This window comes from Argopecten irradians, chromosome 11 (assembly GCF_041381155.1).
Source record: "Argopecten irradians isolate NY chromosome 11, Ai_NY, whole genome shotgun sequence".
NCBI lineage: Eukaryota > Metazoa > Mollusca > Bivalvia > Pectinida > Pectinidae > Argopecten > Argopecten irradians.
The window spans coordinates 33376887-33392395 of NC_091144.1; the positions used below are offsets into that span (position 1 = coordinate 33376887).

General features: G+C 35.5%; 2 protein-coding genes across 2 annotated transcripts in view; one reads left to right on the forward strand and one right to left on the reverse strand.

Moving 5' to 3' along the window:
* The window catches only part of LOC138334576 (ecdysone receptor-like), a 344788-nt gene extending 335707 nt beyond the window's left edge, over positions 1–9081 (reverse strand). The window contains exon 1 of the mRNA XM_069283227.1: positions 9030–9081. Within this exon, the coding sequence (XP_069139328.1) occupies positions 9030–9036 (7 nt within the window). The 5' untranslated portion in view covers positions 9037–9081. The remainder of the gene's footprint in view (positions 1–9029) is intronic.
* Positions 9082–10788: 1707 nt separating this feature from the next.
* LOC138334578 (uncharacterized) lies at positions 10789–14101 on the forward strand. Its single transcript, XM_069283228.1, has 2 exons — positions 10789–13355; positions 13939–14101. The coding sequence occupies exons 1-2, from the start codon at positions 11434–11436 to the stop codon at positions 14099–14101; spliced, it is 2085 nt and encodes a 694-aa protein (XP_069139329.1). The 5' UTR covers positions 10789–11433.
* The last annotated feature ends 1408 nt before the right edge of the window (positions 14102–15509 follow it).

Sequence of the window (15509 nt, forward strand, 5' to 3'; positions counted from 1 at the left end):
CATCCAAAGGACCAAGAAAAAAGGTCTCTATAGCCAGGTGGTCCAGGAAATACACAGGGAAAATTGTGTTGAGATTGGCTACTTAAGACCATGATAAAATGGTCTATTAAGCAGGTGGTCTCTTTTCAGAGGTAACTGTATAAATTTTTTTTGTTTCATATTGTAGTAATTCATACTAATCCAACTAAGTGATTTGCCAATTTTTTTTCTTCATTCATCAATGAACAAAATATCCGAGAACGGCGCGAAAACCCAACGTTATCGTGACATCATAATAGGGACGTCAATGTTGTGTATTGATTTGGAAAAATAATCCCTTGGAAAATCAATTATTTTAACTCCCTTTTATGTCAGGGTTCTTTGAACCAAATTTTATAAAAAAATCTTTCAAGTAGTTTAGGAGGAGTTCCCCCGAGAAAGTTGTGCCTATAGACAGATGGACAGACTAATAAAATCTTTCACCCCCTTTGGGGTGAGACAGGAGTCTATCTTAACCCATGGGATAACATTTTTTCACGGGATAAGATTCTTAAGTTGTCAAACATGAGGCTTTGAAGAGTAATCCTATCCCGAGGGTTGCGATATCCTGTCTCATCCCAAAGAGGGGGAATAACTCTTTTTCTCTTACCCTGTGCACCACTTTGTGTCTCTAATAAACATGTCACTTAGGCAAGCGAGGACGACGTGACCTCAATGAGTCGCCGTCTTCACCATCTTTGTGATGTCATTTCATTATTGTCATGACGTTATAATACTATTACCGCGACGTCATACCATTGTTGAGCACGTGCAAAGATCTCGTGAAGCTTGTCTTTATCCTAGGGTGAGATAGAAAAATCTCAAACCGGTAAAACTGTGGATATCCCTGTCTGGGGTAGGAGAAAACCCAATTCCAGTCTTGTTGTAGGGGGTGTAATGAACTGTTTAGAAATACACAAAACTTAACTTTATCCATGTTAAGACATGTGTACTGGGCACCTCCGTCATCAGGTACTGTTTCCAGTATGACAAAAGACAAATCCTTCTTTAGGAAGGATTAACATAACACACACATTGGCTGGGAATCATCACAGTTCCCATCACCATCATTTTCATACCGGCCAATTAATTCTAGTTTCAATTAAGATTTATACCTGCACAAATCGCAATCAAGCAATGGCAGAGTGTTTTTTTCTGCCTTTACCTAATCAAGTTAGCTATAAGATTCCCCAACACCGGCCTGCGATCCCTCGAGAACAATCTCTGATTTCCGCGCCTATCTAATATCCTCTGGTTGGATTCTGCAGATGCAGTTAATTCAAATTGTATTTTGGTAATATTTCAATATTGTCACAAGACATTTATAGCCAAACTTGGAAAATCAAAATATATCTCGCTCGAATACACGATGCATCTGATATGGTTGCAGAACGTAATTTGTTTCCTTGAGAAACAATATCAAGTAAGATGATTTCACATTCTGCCCTGCCACAAGTCATGATTTATCATGAGTTTCTGTCTTTGATGAATGTATATATACACAGAATTATTACCATGAAATAAAAAGTCAATGATTTTACATGTGAATTTATAAAATGGGACAAATATCCAACAGAAATGACAATCTTTATAACCGCTAACTTTTACACATTTCCCAGCGTGACCTTGATAAAGGTCACAGAGTCTTTCTCAGCAAAATTACTTTATTCAGTTTTGTGCGATTAATTTTGCGTATTTCTCAAGGGTGTATAAATAGTTATAAGATTTATGCAAGGGGAAACAAATCACAAACAAAGGCTGAGTTTAAAGATTTACTGAAGGGGAGACAACTCATGAACAAAAGCTGATGAGAGTTTAAAGATTTTCTCAAGGGGAGACAACTCATAAGTAAAAGTTGGTTGCAGTTAAAGATTTAATGAAAGGGAGGCAACCCATAAACAAATGTTGGTTGCTGTTAAAGATTTATTGAAGGGGAGACAACTCTTGTATAAAAGCTTATGGGAGTTTTAGATTTATTGAAGGAGAGACAATTCACAAATGCTGGTGATAGATTTCGTATTAATAAAGGTGAGACAATTAATTAACACAACCAGAGAGTTGTTAAAAAATTAATGATGGGGAGATAACTCACAAACGAAAATCTGAGACCTTTTAGGAATATATAAAGGGGAGATAACTAATAATTACCTTAAGAAGTCATGAAGGTAAAGGAAAGGAACTGTGTAACAAATGCTTAAAATCTTGAATTGATCTCAATCCTGTTATTATCAGATACTTATAGATATATAAATATAGAGATAGGGTGGTACTAAATACCCCCCCCCCCTCCTTCACCAAGCACTCCTGTTTCGCACTCTTACATTTGGGCTGAGTCAAAGTGATTTAAGACACAAGACAAATCAAAATAATTTAATGAAAGTTTATAAATTTCACATTATAAATTTTTGGCATTTCTTAGGGGCTACTCTGCAACTTATTTACTAGGATATAAAGAATCACTTTAGCAATTAATATAGATATAAATACCCCAATGCGCCATGGGAATTCCCTTAGATGTGGGGTCGTTAAGTTCCAAAAATATGTATATAAGTTATATTATATAACAAAATGTTTCACAATAGATTTGAAATAGATAAATGCTTTTTTTGGTTTTTGGAGTGTTTTGTCATAGATAATAAAAAGAAAGTCAATATTTCAGTTCACTGGTATGAAACAAAATCTTCGAGAGCTATTCATATTCTAATTCAAAATATGAAATTGATGTTTTTTTCTATCCTCAAATGCTAACTGTTATCACCACCACTTGTGTACACAGCTGGATGCAGAAATCATCTCTTGGGATGAAAACTGCACAATGAATATGTAACTGACAGTTTCAACATCAGTTCTGACAGAAATTCCACCAGATTCTACAATGAAATCACTGTCAGGGGCATTTGTATCCTGGTTAATTGGAAGATTGGTCTTGATTTTTTATTTTTAATTGGCACATAGGAAATGTACTCCTTAATTTGTTCTAATCATTGAAATTGTCCCTTTTTTAAGAAAGATATTTTGATTAAAAAAGTTTCCATAAAGTAGCTTTGGTTACATTATTTGAATTTTCTGTGTAAAAAAGTGTAAAATATAATTTGTGGAGTTAACAGATACATTTTTTGTAGCTCTAAACCAAGAAAGAGATCAAGTACGATAAAATATTTCATATTAAAACAGTAAACAAGAAATAAACTGTTTAACACGAAACATTTTTTAATTTCTCAAGAAATTATTTATTCAGTTTTGTGATATAAAATTTGTGTATTTAAGGGTGCATAAAGAGTTTAAAGATTTATTGAAGAGGAGACAAATCACAACAAGAGATCCCAGAGGGATCTTGGCGCCCACCAAATAAAGATCTATGTCTGACAATGGAAAGAGGGATCTTTTCCCTGCTTTTCAAACTTTCTCAAACACATGCCATATAAAATTTGAGACAGATCGCTATAGTACTTTCTAAGAAATAGTGGTAACAAACTTCAACAATGAAATTTGATACATCACTGTTGGCCTTATGTTTCAAAGATCATGCAACCACGAAAAATTTTTAGATCAGCGAGATAATTTGACAGCTACATTTTTTGTAGCTCTGACCAAGAAAGAGATCAAGTACGATAAAGATATTTCATTTTAAAACAGTAAACAAGAAATAAACTGTTTAACACGAAACATTTTTTAATTTCTCAAGAAATTATTTATCCATCGGTTTTGTGATAGCAAAAACTTGGGTATTAAAGGGTGCATATGAAGATTTTAAAGATTTATTGAAGAGGAGTAACAAATCACAAAAATAACAGGATGTTATGAAGTAAACAAGAATTATTCTTTTGTCTCTCCGTTCCTTTACTTTGCTGAAACTCACTATTTATACCAAGACAAGGTATGTTTTTAGCCTTAAGACCGTTCTCATTCTACCCATTCAATCCTTGACCATCATGAAGATTTAGCAGACCAAAAAAATGGGATATTAATGCGGAAACCCATGGGTGAATTGGTTAAATACACCACATATATATCACACAAAGACTGACTCTATATATGGTCAAAACGGTAAAGCATTCCGGTCCCCCATTCCACCATTGGGCAAAGGTTAATTCCCTGCTGGGGCCAACAAAAAGACAACGCTATAATGGAGACTTAGGAAAATGACCAGGGCAGATACAGGCCACGGCCGTTTCGTAATTACAACCCTATTTGGTCAGTTGGATTGCAAGCATAAGGAGATTTTTATTCATACCATTTATTTATTTGTCACTCCAAATTTGATGAGCATGACCATTGAGTGTCGTCGCTTTCTCCCAGGAGGGGTGATAGACATTACAATTTGGCGAGAGACACGATGCCCAAATCTCGGCCATCAATACTTGACTGCGTTATGAGTGATGTGACAAGGGGGAGTTATATGCCTATTGATTTTCTATAGTATCCGGAGATGATTATTACACACAATATTTTCATTAATTCTCTCACACAATGTATTTGCGGCCCAATCGGAGAGTTGGATTAAGGTCCTGTTTTGGGTAATGTCTCAGAAACGTTTGAGTCACTGATATCAAATGACAACAATCTCACGAAGAATAAACCCTGTGATTTATTAGGATTGATTCCCAAGCCAAACATCAAAATTTATCTTCCTTCATATAACTAAATATATGTGATTACATACTATGCTACCAAATTGAAATAAACTTTTAATATGCAATATCAATGCATACACAAAAGTCATGTAGATTTTTTTTTATTTACTTAGAAATAATAGCTCTTTCCATTGCACACAAATGGGGGCCGCAGTGGCTGAGTGGTTTAAAGATACCGGCATAATACCACAAAGCCCTCTACCTCTGGAATGCAAGTTTGAATCTCATGTGGGGCATTTGCCAGGTACTAAACAATGGTCAGTGGTTTTTCTCCGGGTACTCCGGCTTTCCACCTGGCACGTCCTTAAATGACCCTGGCTGTTGAAAGGACTTACAAATCGAACCAAAAGCTGTATACATATCTTCATAAACTGGCAAAAATACTGGTTTACTTACAAAATTTATTTTATTCAACCTTCTTATCAAAGATTTAATTGTGAAAATACTTTTTCAGCAAAACAGAAAATTTGAAAAACTTCTAAAATGTCCCTGGCTGCATCAGTATGTTGATAACTATAAAACAAACCTACACTACAATATAGCAAGGACATTACTTCATTCATATCATTTCAAAAATATTTATAATTTGTACTGTTATTTTTTGTGCCATAATTAAGATGCAGATAACCTTCACTACTTATTTGACATATTATACCGTTAACAACATCAGAAACTAATTTACATTGTATATATATACATAGAGATTGGCAACTTCGCCATTTTTACGATCGGCAGATGTACCTCTGTATATGCTTAGGGGTTTTAGATAAACTCTGAAATATTTAAATGAAGTAGAATAACTTTGATATCTTATAAAAGTTCAATAATTTTCAGATGGTTTGAGTAAGATTTTGGATAGAAAAAATAATATTCTAACTTATATATTAATAAAACAAAATGCACTTCCGGGTCTGAATGTCTGATTTTCGAAAAATCAGGTAAAATTTCTAATTTTCATGCTTACAAAAATCATATTAAAAAACATCAATCGGGAAAACTGGACGTATCAAACCATGTTATAATGTTTAAACTTTGTGTTGATGCAAAAATATCATATTTCAAATAATACACTTAAAAGTAGTTAGTAAAGGGGAAATGTCTATAAACCAGAGGTCCCGCTGCCTGTCAACAAAGACGGAGTTTCCAATCTCTCAGTGCAAGACCCGTTACCTATCAGCCGGGCCCTTTACCAAAATCTCCTTTACTTATAGCCCCTTTAACCTAGACCCTTGACTAGCCCCTTCCCCATCTTTTCCAAAAATACCTTCCTAGCATGTTCCGTTCCACATTGAAATCACTCCATGTAAATTTAACATCTGTGTCCTGACATAATATATAAAGCCCATCTAGACCCCTAGAAGATAATGTATACCTACCAGCACTCTACAACCCTTTAGATTTATGCTCCAAGAAACAATAACTGCCCTCCCCCCTCCCTCAACCTGCCCTAACAAATCAACCCCACCCCAACCCACATTCATAGATATACATACACACCTATATATTGCTTTATTGCATCACAGCTTAAGCCCTAGCTATTTTATAGTTTGTTACTGGTGAAAGGAAGACAACTCCTGAAGAACCATCATCTTTCAATGCTAAAATCTGATTCTTTTACGATCTTTTCCTTCACACAAACTATGTAAAAGCTACAAAAACTAATACATGCGGACACATACATTACATCTGGATTTGCTTTTTTTTAAAAACTCTGAAATCATTAACTAATGTATTTCACCCAATAAGCGACATCCCCAATTTTGAAGCCTCAATTTCACTTATATCTCAAAATTAATACAATGTGATATATATATAAACCAGCAAAACCGTGAAGGTTTCTTTATGTTATTTCTTTAGCAGCTAATTAATGGCTTTACATGCTGTGTTTCATTTTCATATATTTCAAAAACAAATCAAAATTCATTTAAGCATTGATGTCACTATTTTTTAAATTTTATGGGAGTATGAACACAATTTTGTTTGCAATCTGTGTGAATGCACATTATAAGCAGATTCTCACAAAAGTTTGCAAACAATTTTTTTTTCATAACCGATAAAGTTAATAAATAGTCACATCAATGCTTATTATTAAATTTATACTCTATTTGATAAAATAAAGTATGTTTAAATGTACCATTCTAGTGATTTTTCAAGGAATTCCTTTTTTCTGAATCAATACGTAATATCAATGACCATGAGTCGATCTATTGCAGCGTCACGATAACTTCAGGGTTTCGTGTCATTCTCAGATTTTTTTTTCAAGAATGTCAGGGTTTCGCAGCATTCTCAGATTTTTTTTCATAGTGGTATGCAAAAAAAGTATTGGAAAATCAAAAAGCTAAATTTGGTATGAAAACAAAGAAAAATTAATTATACTGTAATGATATTATTTCATTTTGACATATTTTAATTCACACTAAATGATATTCTACATGTATTTCATTTTGACATATCATAATAGCTAACATACCGTAGCGACTTTGACAAATTTTAAAACATCAAAATTAATTAATAATATTATGATAATTTAATTTTGACATATGTTATAACATGTTCATTGAATTTGTATGCAACTTTTCATTTTAAATAATACATTTAAAATTGCATTTAGCTACCTCCATAATTTTATTTTAAGAGGATGCAGAAAACCTGTGTCATATCTGAGGAAATCCCTGATTACATGTTAAAATTATGAGAAGGTCAATACATTACACAATTGTAGAGTTAGAATTAATTATATCATAAAAACCCACTTTGACCTACCAAACTTAAAGTTCTGAAACGGCTCAACAAAATTGCACCAGGTTGTCACAGCGATTATGTATTTAGGGTGGTCCTCTTGAGTCTAGAGCAAGCTCAGGTGGCCAAGATTGATTTGAAGCAGTATACAGCTATATAGTCTGGTTTTATCAAAACTAGTTCGGTAATTTTATCAGAAGATAAATTTTTAAAACCTCATTAACCACACAACATTAGTTTCCGAGTGGATTCTTAATGTGAATCATTGTACATAATAATAGAACATTCCAATCACCGATAACGTCAGTCAGTTGCAGAAATTATAAATCTCTTTGCACCTGACGACCTCTGGAATATTCCGAGTCGAGTCACAATTCGACATGCATGTAAATGGATAATAAAACTCCACTGCAGAAATTTGTGCATCACGGATTCGCATTAGCTAGACTTTAGTAGGCGTCAAAAGCCAATGGCTATATAATTACTCCAGCTATTAGTATATCTACATAAGCCAGAGAAAAGATAAACAGGTATATGTATAAACTTGCATGCCAGTTTGTAGTTGCACAATACGGTAAATAGGGGATAAACTGATTTATTACAGTTCTGAAATCAATATCTCATAAACAATAAATCATCATGTATTTTCAAGGTACATCAATACATGGTGCTTTATGAATTCCACATATCTATCAAATCATAATTTTATTATCATAAATTGATAGTGATCGTACCAAAATAAACTAGAACTGTCACCAGAGTAGATGACTAATTTTCCCTGCAGCATCAATTCAGTAATAATTCTATCAATAGGGGACATTACAGAACCCTATATAGTTTACTCAACTCCTTTATGTCAGGGTTCTGTTTATCAAATTTTATCAAAATCTGTCAAGTAGTTTAGAAGGAGGATCAGTTTGCCGGACAAAGTTACTGTCTATAGACAGACAGACAGACAGACAGACAGACGGACAGACAGACAACCCAGTTCTAGTTTACAGCCCCTTAACTTTGTTGCAGGAGTATAATGAAACAATCATAACTATAGAACTGTAAAACAATAGTTAACGAGTTAAATTTTTCCATTTTTTTGTCTACAGATATATTGCTGCAATATGTTATATAAGTATTTAAAGTAAATTAATGCTTAATTCTGATGTGTTACATCCATTCAAGATATTTTCATAATGTTGTTTCAAACATCAATCTTATCGCTAAATTATTCCTCTTTTGTTAACTACCGTATAAGACCAAATTAGCTCCAATGTCCCTATAAGCACCCCTCCCCATTTTTGAGGCCTTTATTTCAATAGCCCATGCATACATAAAGACCAAAACTATATAATATATACACAAAACTGTATAGATTTGCAATAATTTCGTCTTATTACAGGGTAGCACTTTTTCAATTTTTTAAACGTCCTGGGCACTTATTGGGTCGAATACGGTAAATTAGTACTGCAGCCAACACTGAGGATGCATGTGGTTGATTTTAGGTACCCAGTTGACCTTGATTTTAATCCAGAGACAAGATGCTCTTTGGAACCATTTTAGGTGTCATATTATCTGAGAAACGTACAGATGTCATTATTTATACATGAACAACTTTGGTAGACTCATGTAAATGAAATGACTTACCTGCCATTCTTCTTCTGTTTGTGCACTCTTAAATTGCATCAATGGATTACCTGTAGTAAAAATAAATATCACTGTATAAAAAAGTTTAGGGGATCTGAATATAAACCAAAATGATCAGTATACTAGGATCTTCTAAGTTTATGGTTCTGGTTACCAAACCCAGACCGGGGCCCAGTTACTGCCTATAATATATAGACCCGAAGGATCACTGGTGACTATAAGAATGCTCTATGTATATACAAGGTAATATAAGGATGGTCTAAGTTAGATGGTCCTGGGTATTGACAACCGCTGATAAAGACCCAGTTTCATCAACATTCTTTAACTTTACGGATTCCTTTTTTTCATTCATATGAAAGCAATATACAGATGTATTACAGATTTTAAAGATATGCTCCACTGCATTCCAAATAGGAAAAAGTGCCACAGAATTTTTTCGGGATGCAGTTAATTATTTTTGATGTTTGTATCTCGAAGTAAAAAGGGAAGCTCAAACTTTTAAACGGTTAGAAAGAAGTCCAAAAAAATTGGCACGGATCCAACTCGTCCTGATAGTAAATTTTCACACATATCAAATCTTAATTGAAAAATACAGAAAAGCTTTTATTTCTACATTGTATACTTTCTTTTAACAAGCCGTATTCTGGTTAAACTATCGCAAATGTCGATGTCGCATTGGTTAGTCACAAGTATAATTTGCATAGGATGCGAAATATAGTCGGCCAGCGTTAACAGTTGTGCATGGATTTGTTCGCAGGAAAGTCGAGTACGTTTTCCTGTTCAGCAAGCGGGGTTCGGTTTTACAATGATTAAATTGATGATGTCGCCATAGTCTATATAACATCCGTAACAAAAGAAAATATGTAAAAAAAACAACGTCTGTTTTAAAAGATTTTATGATATTCCAGTATAATGATATTAGGAATGAATCACAGTTTCATAAAGATATTCGTTTGTTATCAACATGGTGTTGTTAAAATACTTATAAATCAGGATACTGATTTCAACTTGATGTCTAATTTAAGGGTCTAACTTCCATAACGGCCGTTTTCTATATATGCAGAAAGCCACTGTTTAATTTTTGCTTTTTATTATCAAAATTATATAAACAGATTCCGAAAAAAGAGTGTAGATGTAATAAAACATATAACTGGCTGTGAAATGTTAAAAAAACACTGATTAGTCTAACATCCGTAACATCTGACATCCGTAACGAATATTGAGTCGCAATCCTTGCAATCTCACGGAACTTTTTCGCTGGCGGTTTTTCTTGTTGCTCACCGGCGGAAACGCAAGACTGTGCAGACGAACAATTTCAGATATGAAATAGCCAACGGAACCAATGGACAGAGACAAAAGGTAAATTTATGTATTGCTTATGATGTATATGAATGTGATATATAACTCAAGCAAATTGACAATTCAATCTTATTTGCTGAGGCTATGTGGAATTCCGTTTGAAATGCATGCTAGCAGACGCCAACATTTGGTATACCGGTGTACATTGAAATATGATACCCCGCCTTCTTTATGTGTTAAGAATGTTACGGAAGTTAGAAAAAAAAATAAATGAATTGAAAAATAAGCCTTCAGCCGGTACTGTATTCGATATTCTGGTAGTTAGTTTTGCATAATTATGTGTATATCATATAGAGATGGGCACCTTGATTAAGTGTATGTATTAACTCTCTTATCGTCCTCCTTATTAATCCGTATGCCTCGTTACGGATGTCAGATGACATCAGTTTTAAAACAAAACTCTTCCACATAGGTCGTTTTACAGTGCTTGGTTGGTTGCATACAACGTGAATATTATGTTATGACAAAAAGTGATATTTCTTGCTAAGAATATGAACATAGAAATATAATATAGCTCAAAATATGATTAAAATCTACCGTTACGGAGGTCAGAATTGACTTCGTTATGGATGTCATAAAAATATTTCAACACATTTATAAAGAGAATTTCGGTTGTTTACGTCAAACAAACATCAATAATGTTGTTTTCATGTAGATTTTCCTCTATCAATCATTATTACGTCTTTTAACAGGGCACCACTTTCCAACGCGGAACGTCAACGGCGATGGCGAGAGAAACAAAAACAAAAAGACCTTGAAGACTTCATGAAGAGAGAGGCTAAACGAAAACGTGAGGCCTATATTCCGATTGATTCTCTCGCGTCTTCGGCAAAAAAGAAGCGTAGAGACGAAGGCAGGAAACGGTCGAAGAAGTGGTACGACAAAAACAGGAAAGACAAAAATAAAGAAGACGAGTACCAGGGAAGAGCTGTCTTCAGGATCACAAAAACTGATTGTTCGCTTACCTCAACGGAAAACACCCACGACAGGGCTTAAAAAAAGATACAGCAGGTCACTGAGAAAAGCATACCGGGACAACGTGGAAATGAAATCTAAGAATGAGGAACTTCAAAGGTCAAATAAACGACTACAAAAAAGGCTAGAAAGAATGAAAAGGGACATGTTGAAAAAGAACAAGCCAGATGAAAGTTCGAGAGTAGAGTCTTCAGAAGAGAACGACACCCATGTTGTACATGAAGAAGAAATTGAAGAACCGACGGTTCCGGATATGGTAACACCAAAATCAAAAACAGGCAGAGAAATGCGACAACTCAACCTCCAGAAAGATACAGTTGGCACTCCCAAAAGAATAAGAAAAAAACTGAAGTTTATCGAGAAAAAGATATTGCTGGCAAACACATTAACAACAGAGGTAAAAGAACACTTGGTAAAAAAGAAAAAGAAGAAAAATCAGATGGCTTGGAAAGGTATTTCTGGCAGATACAGGTGTACCACAATGATCAGCAAAGCACTGGGAGTTAGTCGGAAAAAAGTACGGAAGCTTGGGGAAGCTAGGCGATTCAAATGTAAACGGAAACTGAGTGACAGTGTCACAGAATTTTTAGAACGCGAAGACAACAGTACGACATTGCCTGGGAAGAGGGATACAAAGACAGAAAATTTGGAGAAAAAACAAAAAAATGTATTGTCGGACTACATGAAGAACTTGTATGGAAAATACCGGTTCGAAAATCCAGATAAGAAGATATCGAAATCCCAATTCTATGCTCTAAGACCACAACACGTTGTCCTGGCAAATTTTGCATCGCGGAAAACGTGCCTGTGCTCGAGACATCAAAATATGGCCCTAAAGCTAAGGGCACTCATCGCAAAAGGTGTAAGATGTTCAAAGAACCCAGACGAATGTGTAAAGGATAAGGATACAATTATACAGCAAATACGCGATTTGGAAGTCACAGAAATTTCCTACAAACACTGGAAGAAGGTACAGGAAGGAGATAAATTTCGCCATAAAGAGGTTGTGGAAACCAAAGAAAAAGAAGAATTTCTGGACCAGTTTTCGACACAATTTGAAGATTTTGAAGATCATGTGGGTCGCGTCCAACATCAGTATCAAGAGCTCAGAAAGCTGAGACAAAATTTGCCTATTGGTGAAGTAGTCGTTTGGATGGACTTCGCTGAAAACTATCAATGTTCCTCGGTAGAAGAGGTACAATCTGCGTACTGGAATGCTGCTATGGTTAGTCTTCACACCATGGTAGTATACTATAGACCTGATGAAGATGAAAGGGGAATGCAGAGCTACGTAGCGATTTCGGATGTCCTGTCTCACAATGCCGTGTCAGTGTACGCAGTGCTGTTGAAACTTATACCACACATCAAGGGCTTGGTTCCAAATCTCTCTACAATCCACTACCTCACAGATTCCCCCACCAGCCAATATCGAAACAAAACAATCTTTCGTTTGATTTCCATGCACAAAGATGAGTTCGGCGTATCAGCACGATGGAACTACCTCGAAAGCGGACATGGGAAAGGACCATGCGATGGCTTAGGTGCGAGCGTGAAACGAGGGGCGGATGACTTTGTGAAGCACGGAAAAGCTTCAATACAAAATGCAGATGATTTCTACAAGTGGGCCGAGAAAGCCATGGAAGATGGAAGCAAAGTTAAATACTTTGTGTATGACCAGAATGATTATGACACCGCCCAGGCTGCTCTCCAATCCTTGCCATCTGTTAGAGCTGTCACTGGAACGTTCAGAATCCACTACGTTTTGTCAAGTAGGCCAATGGAAATTCACACACGCGAGACCTCATGTTACTGCCAACAGTGCATAGAGGATGTGACCAATACGACGTGTGGTGGATATGCAAAACACTCGTTGGTACCTAAGGAAAGAAAGGGTCGAACACAAGAACAGCAACTTAGAGGATCTAACACGTTCCAAACGAACGATACACATGAAGGAGCTTACGCACCTCACATAGCCGACGCACACGAAAGGTTTGTTTGTTTGTTTGTTTGATTTATTAACGTCCTATTAACAGCTATGGTCATGTAAGGACGGCCTCCCGTGTATGCGGTGTGTTGCGTGTATGTTGTGTGAGGTGAGTGCACTGGGAGACTGCGGTATGTTCGTGTTGTGTCTTCTTGTATAGTGGAACCGTTGCCCTTTTTATAGTGCTATATCACTGAAGCATGCCGCCGAAGAGACACCAAGCAACACACCCCACCCGGTCACATTATACTGACAACGGGCGAACCAGTCGTCCCACTCCCTGTATGCACACGAAAGGGCTAATGGGCTACAAATGGACGACTCACCATGAACAGACTAACGGGTTACAAACGGACAACACACACGGAGGAGCTAATGCGCTGCGAATGGACAACGTACAAAAAGGGAATAGCACATTACCAACGGACGACGCAGCTGACAAAAAATGCGACCGGGAAAGAATTTTAATGTTGGGGATTGGATTGCTGGGTTATACAATCGTAAATGGTATATAGGACAGATATTTGATGCCGATGATGAGGACATCCATGTAGACTTCTTGGAAAAAACCGGAAAATGTTCAAACAGCTTCAAATACCCCAACAAACCAGACCAAATTTGGATCGACCAAAGTGACATTTTGCACATTTTGACTACGCCTCCAGCGCTAGTTGGATCTCGCAGGAAAGTTTTCAAGATCAGCGAGTTTGACTACGATACTATTGAGGAAAAATACGAAATGCATATCTGAACTATAGACCTATTTGACAAATGGTTTGTGTGCAGGGTTGTTGGGACCTTGCAAGTGTAATGATAAATCTGACTTCCGTAACGGAGGATACGAATGCTTTTATAATTTTTATTTTTATCAAGTGTTACCTTTAGGGTTCTTACTGATTGATAAATTGCATTTAATGTGTAATGTGTATCTCAAATAGCTTTGTGATTGATATCTCGTAATAAAGCCACTTTATATACAGCCCGTAAAACGTAATACATTTCTGACCTCCGTAACGAAATATTAGAAAGCCTATTTATCTACAAATTATAATGGAATATTTGCGTAAGAAGTTGTTTCTTTGTAGAAAGTAATTTTCTTTTAATGAGACTGAAAGATTACATCAATATAGCCCTCATTACATACATAGAATATTTTTGGAGAAGTTGATTAAATTGCAAGTTCTCTCAAACGAAATCTAATCTCCGTAACGAAATTTGTTTTATACAGTTTTTGTGTTGAAATTCATTTCTACAGTATTTTGTATTTCTCAAATGAAATTTACTTCAATGTTATAGAAAATAGTTCGCCAAATAACAAACGCTTTAAATATTTTGATTTTCTGCACATTTCTTCTAACTTCCATAACAATTACTACTGCTGGAAATACGTCAAATGGTCCAGTTATATACCGATTTATACCAATACAAATTGCTGAATATGTTTCCTTATAGTTTGCAGTAGACGGTAATGTGTCCTAGTATAAGAGTTCGTTTCATAAATGTGTTTGTTTTATTTCGATGTTCAAGAAATAAATAAATATACCGAAATTGTGAAATTGCACATTTTTGATATTTCCAATAAAAAGTGATGAGTATATATCTGGTATGAAGGTACATGTTATATGAAACTACAGTACCTGCAGAATTTGTTATTATCTGTGGAACACATATTGTGTAAAAAGTATTTTTCCTCTGGAGCTTGAAATTTATTTCTGACTTCCGTAACGAAGGATTTACCTCATATGGTTCAACGTCGTGTAGTTAGAAAACTATTTGCATTTTGTGTGTGAAACTTTGGAAATTTAATAACGAGTTCCATTTCTTTAAAAAAAATAATAACAATAGTCATTCAAACACACTTTATTTTTCCACGTTCAAGATTGCGCACTATTTTTATTTGGGACCATTATTCTGGAATGGCTGAATAGTGAAAGTAAAACCGAGAATGGTGCTAGACCTAAAGTTTCTCGTATAAGCAGTATGTCTGCAAATGCTACTTTTCCTATTTCTAATGTTTTGGATACCAGTAATTTCCAACAAATAAGTAGGCCTGTTGGGCGTGGAGTTATAAGACTCGCGAGCCCACGACAAATGCTTTCACCGCCAATAGTTAGGCCTAGTGTAATGCGCATGCCCTCGATTCAGGCCCCGATCATGCA

Coding starts and splice junctions, on each gene's coding strand:
- LOC138334578 (XM_069283228.1), top strand. CDS start 11,434: ATGAAATCTAAGAATGAGGAACTTCAAAGGTCAAATAAACGACTACAA. Junction 13,356..13,938: donor ATAGCCGACGCACACGAAAG/GTTTGTTTGTTT, acceptor ATGTTCAAACAG/CTTCAAATACCCCAACAAAC.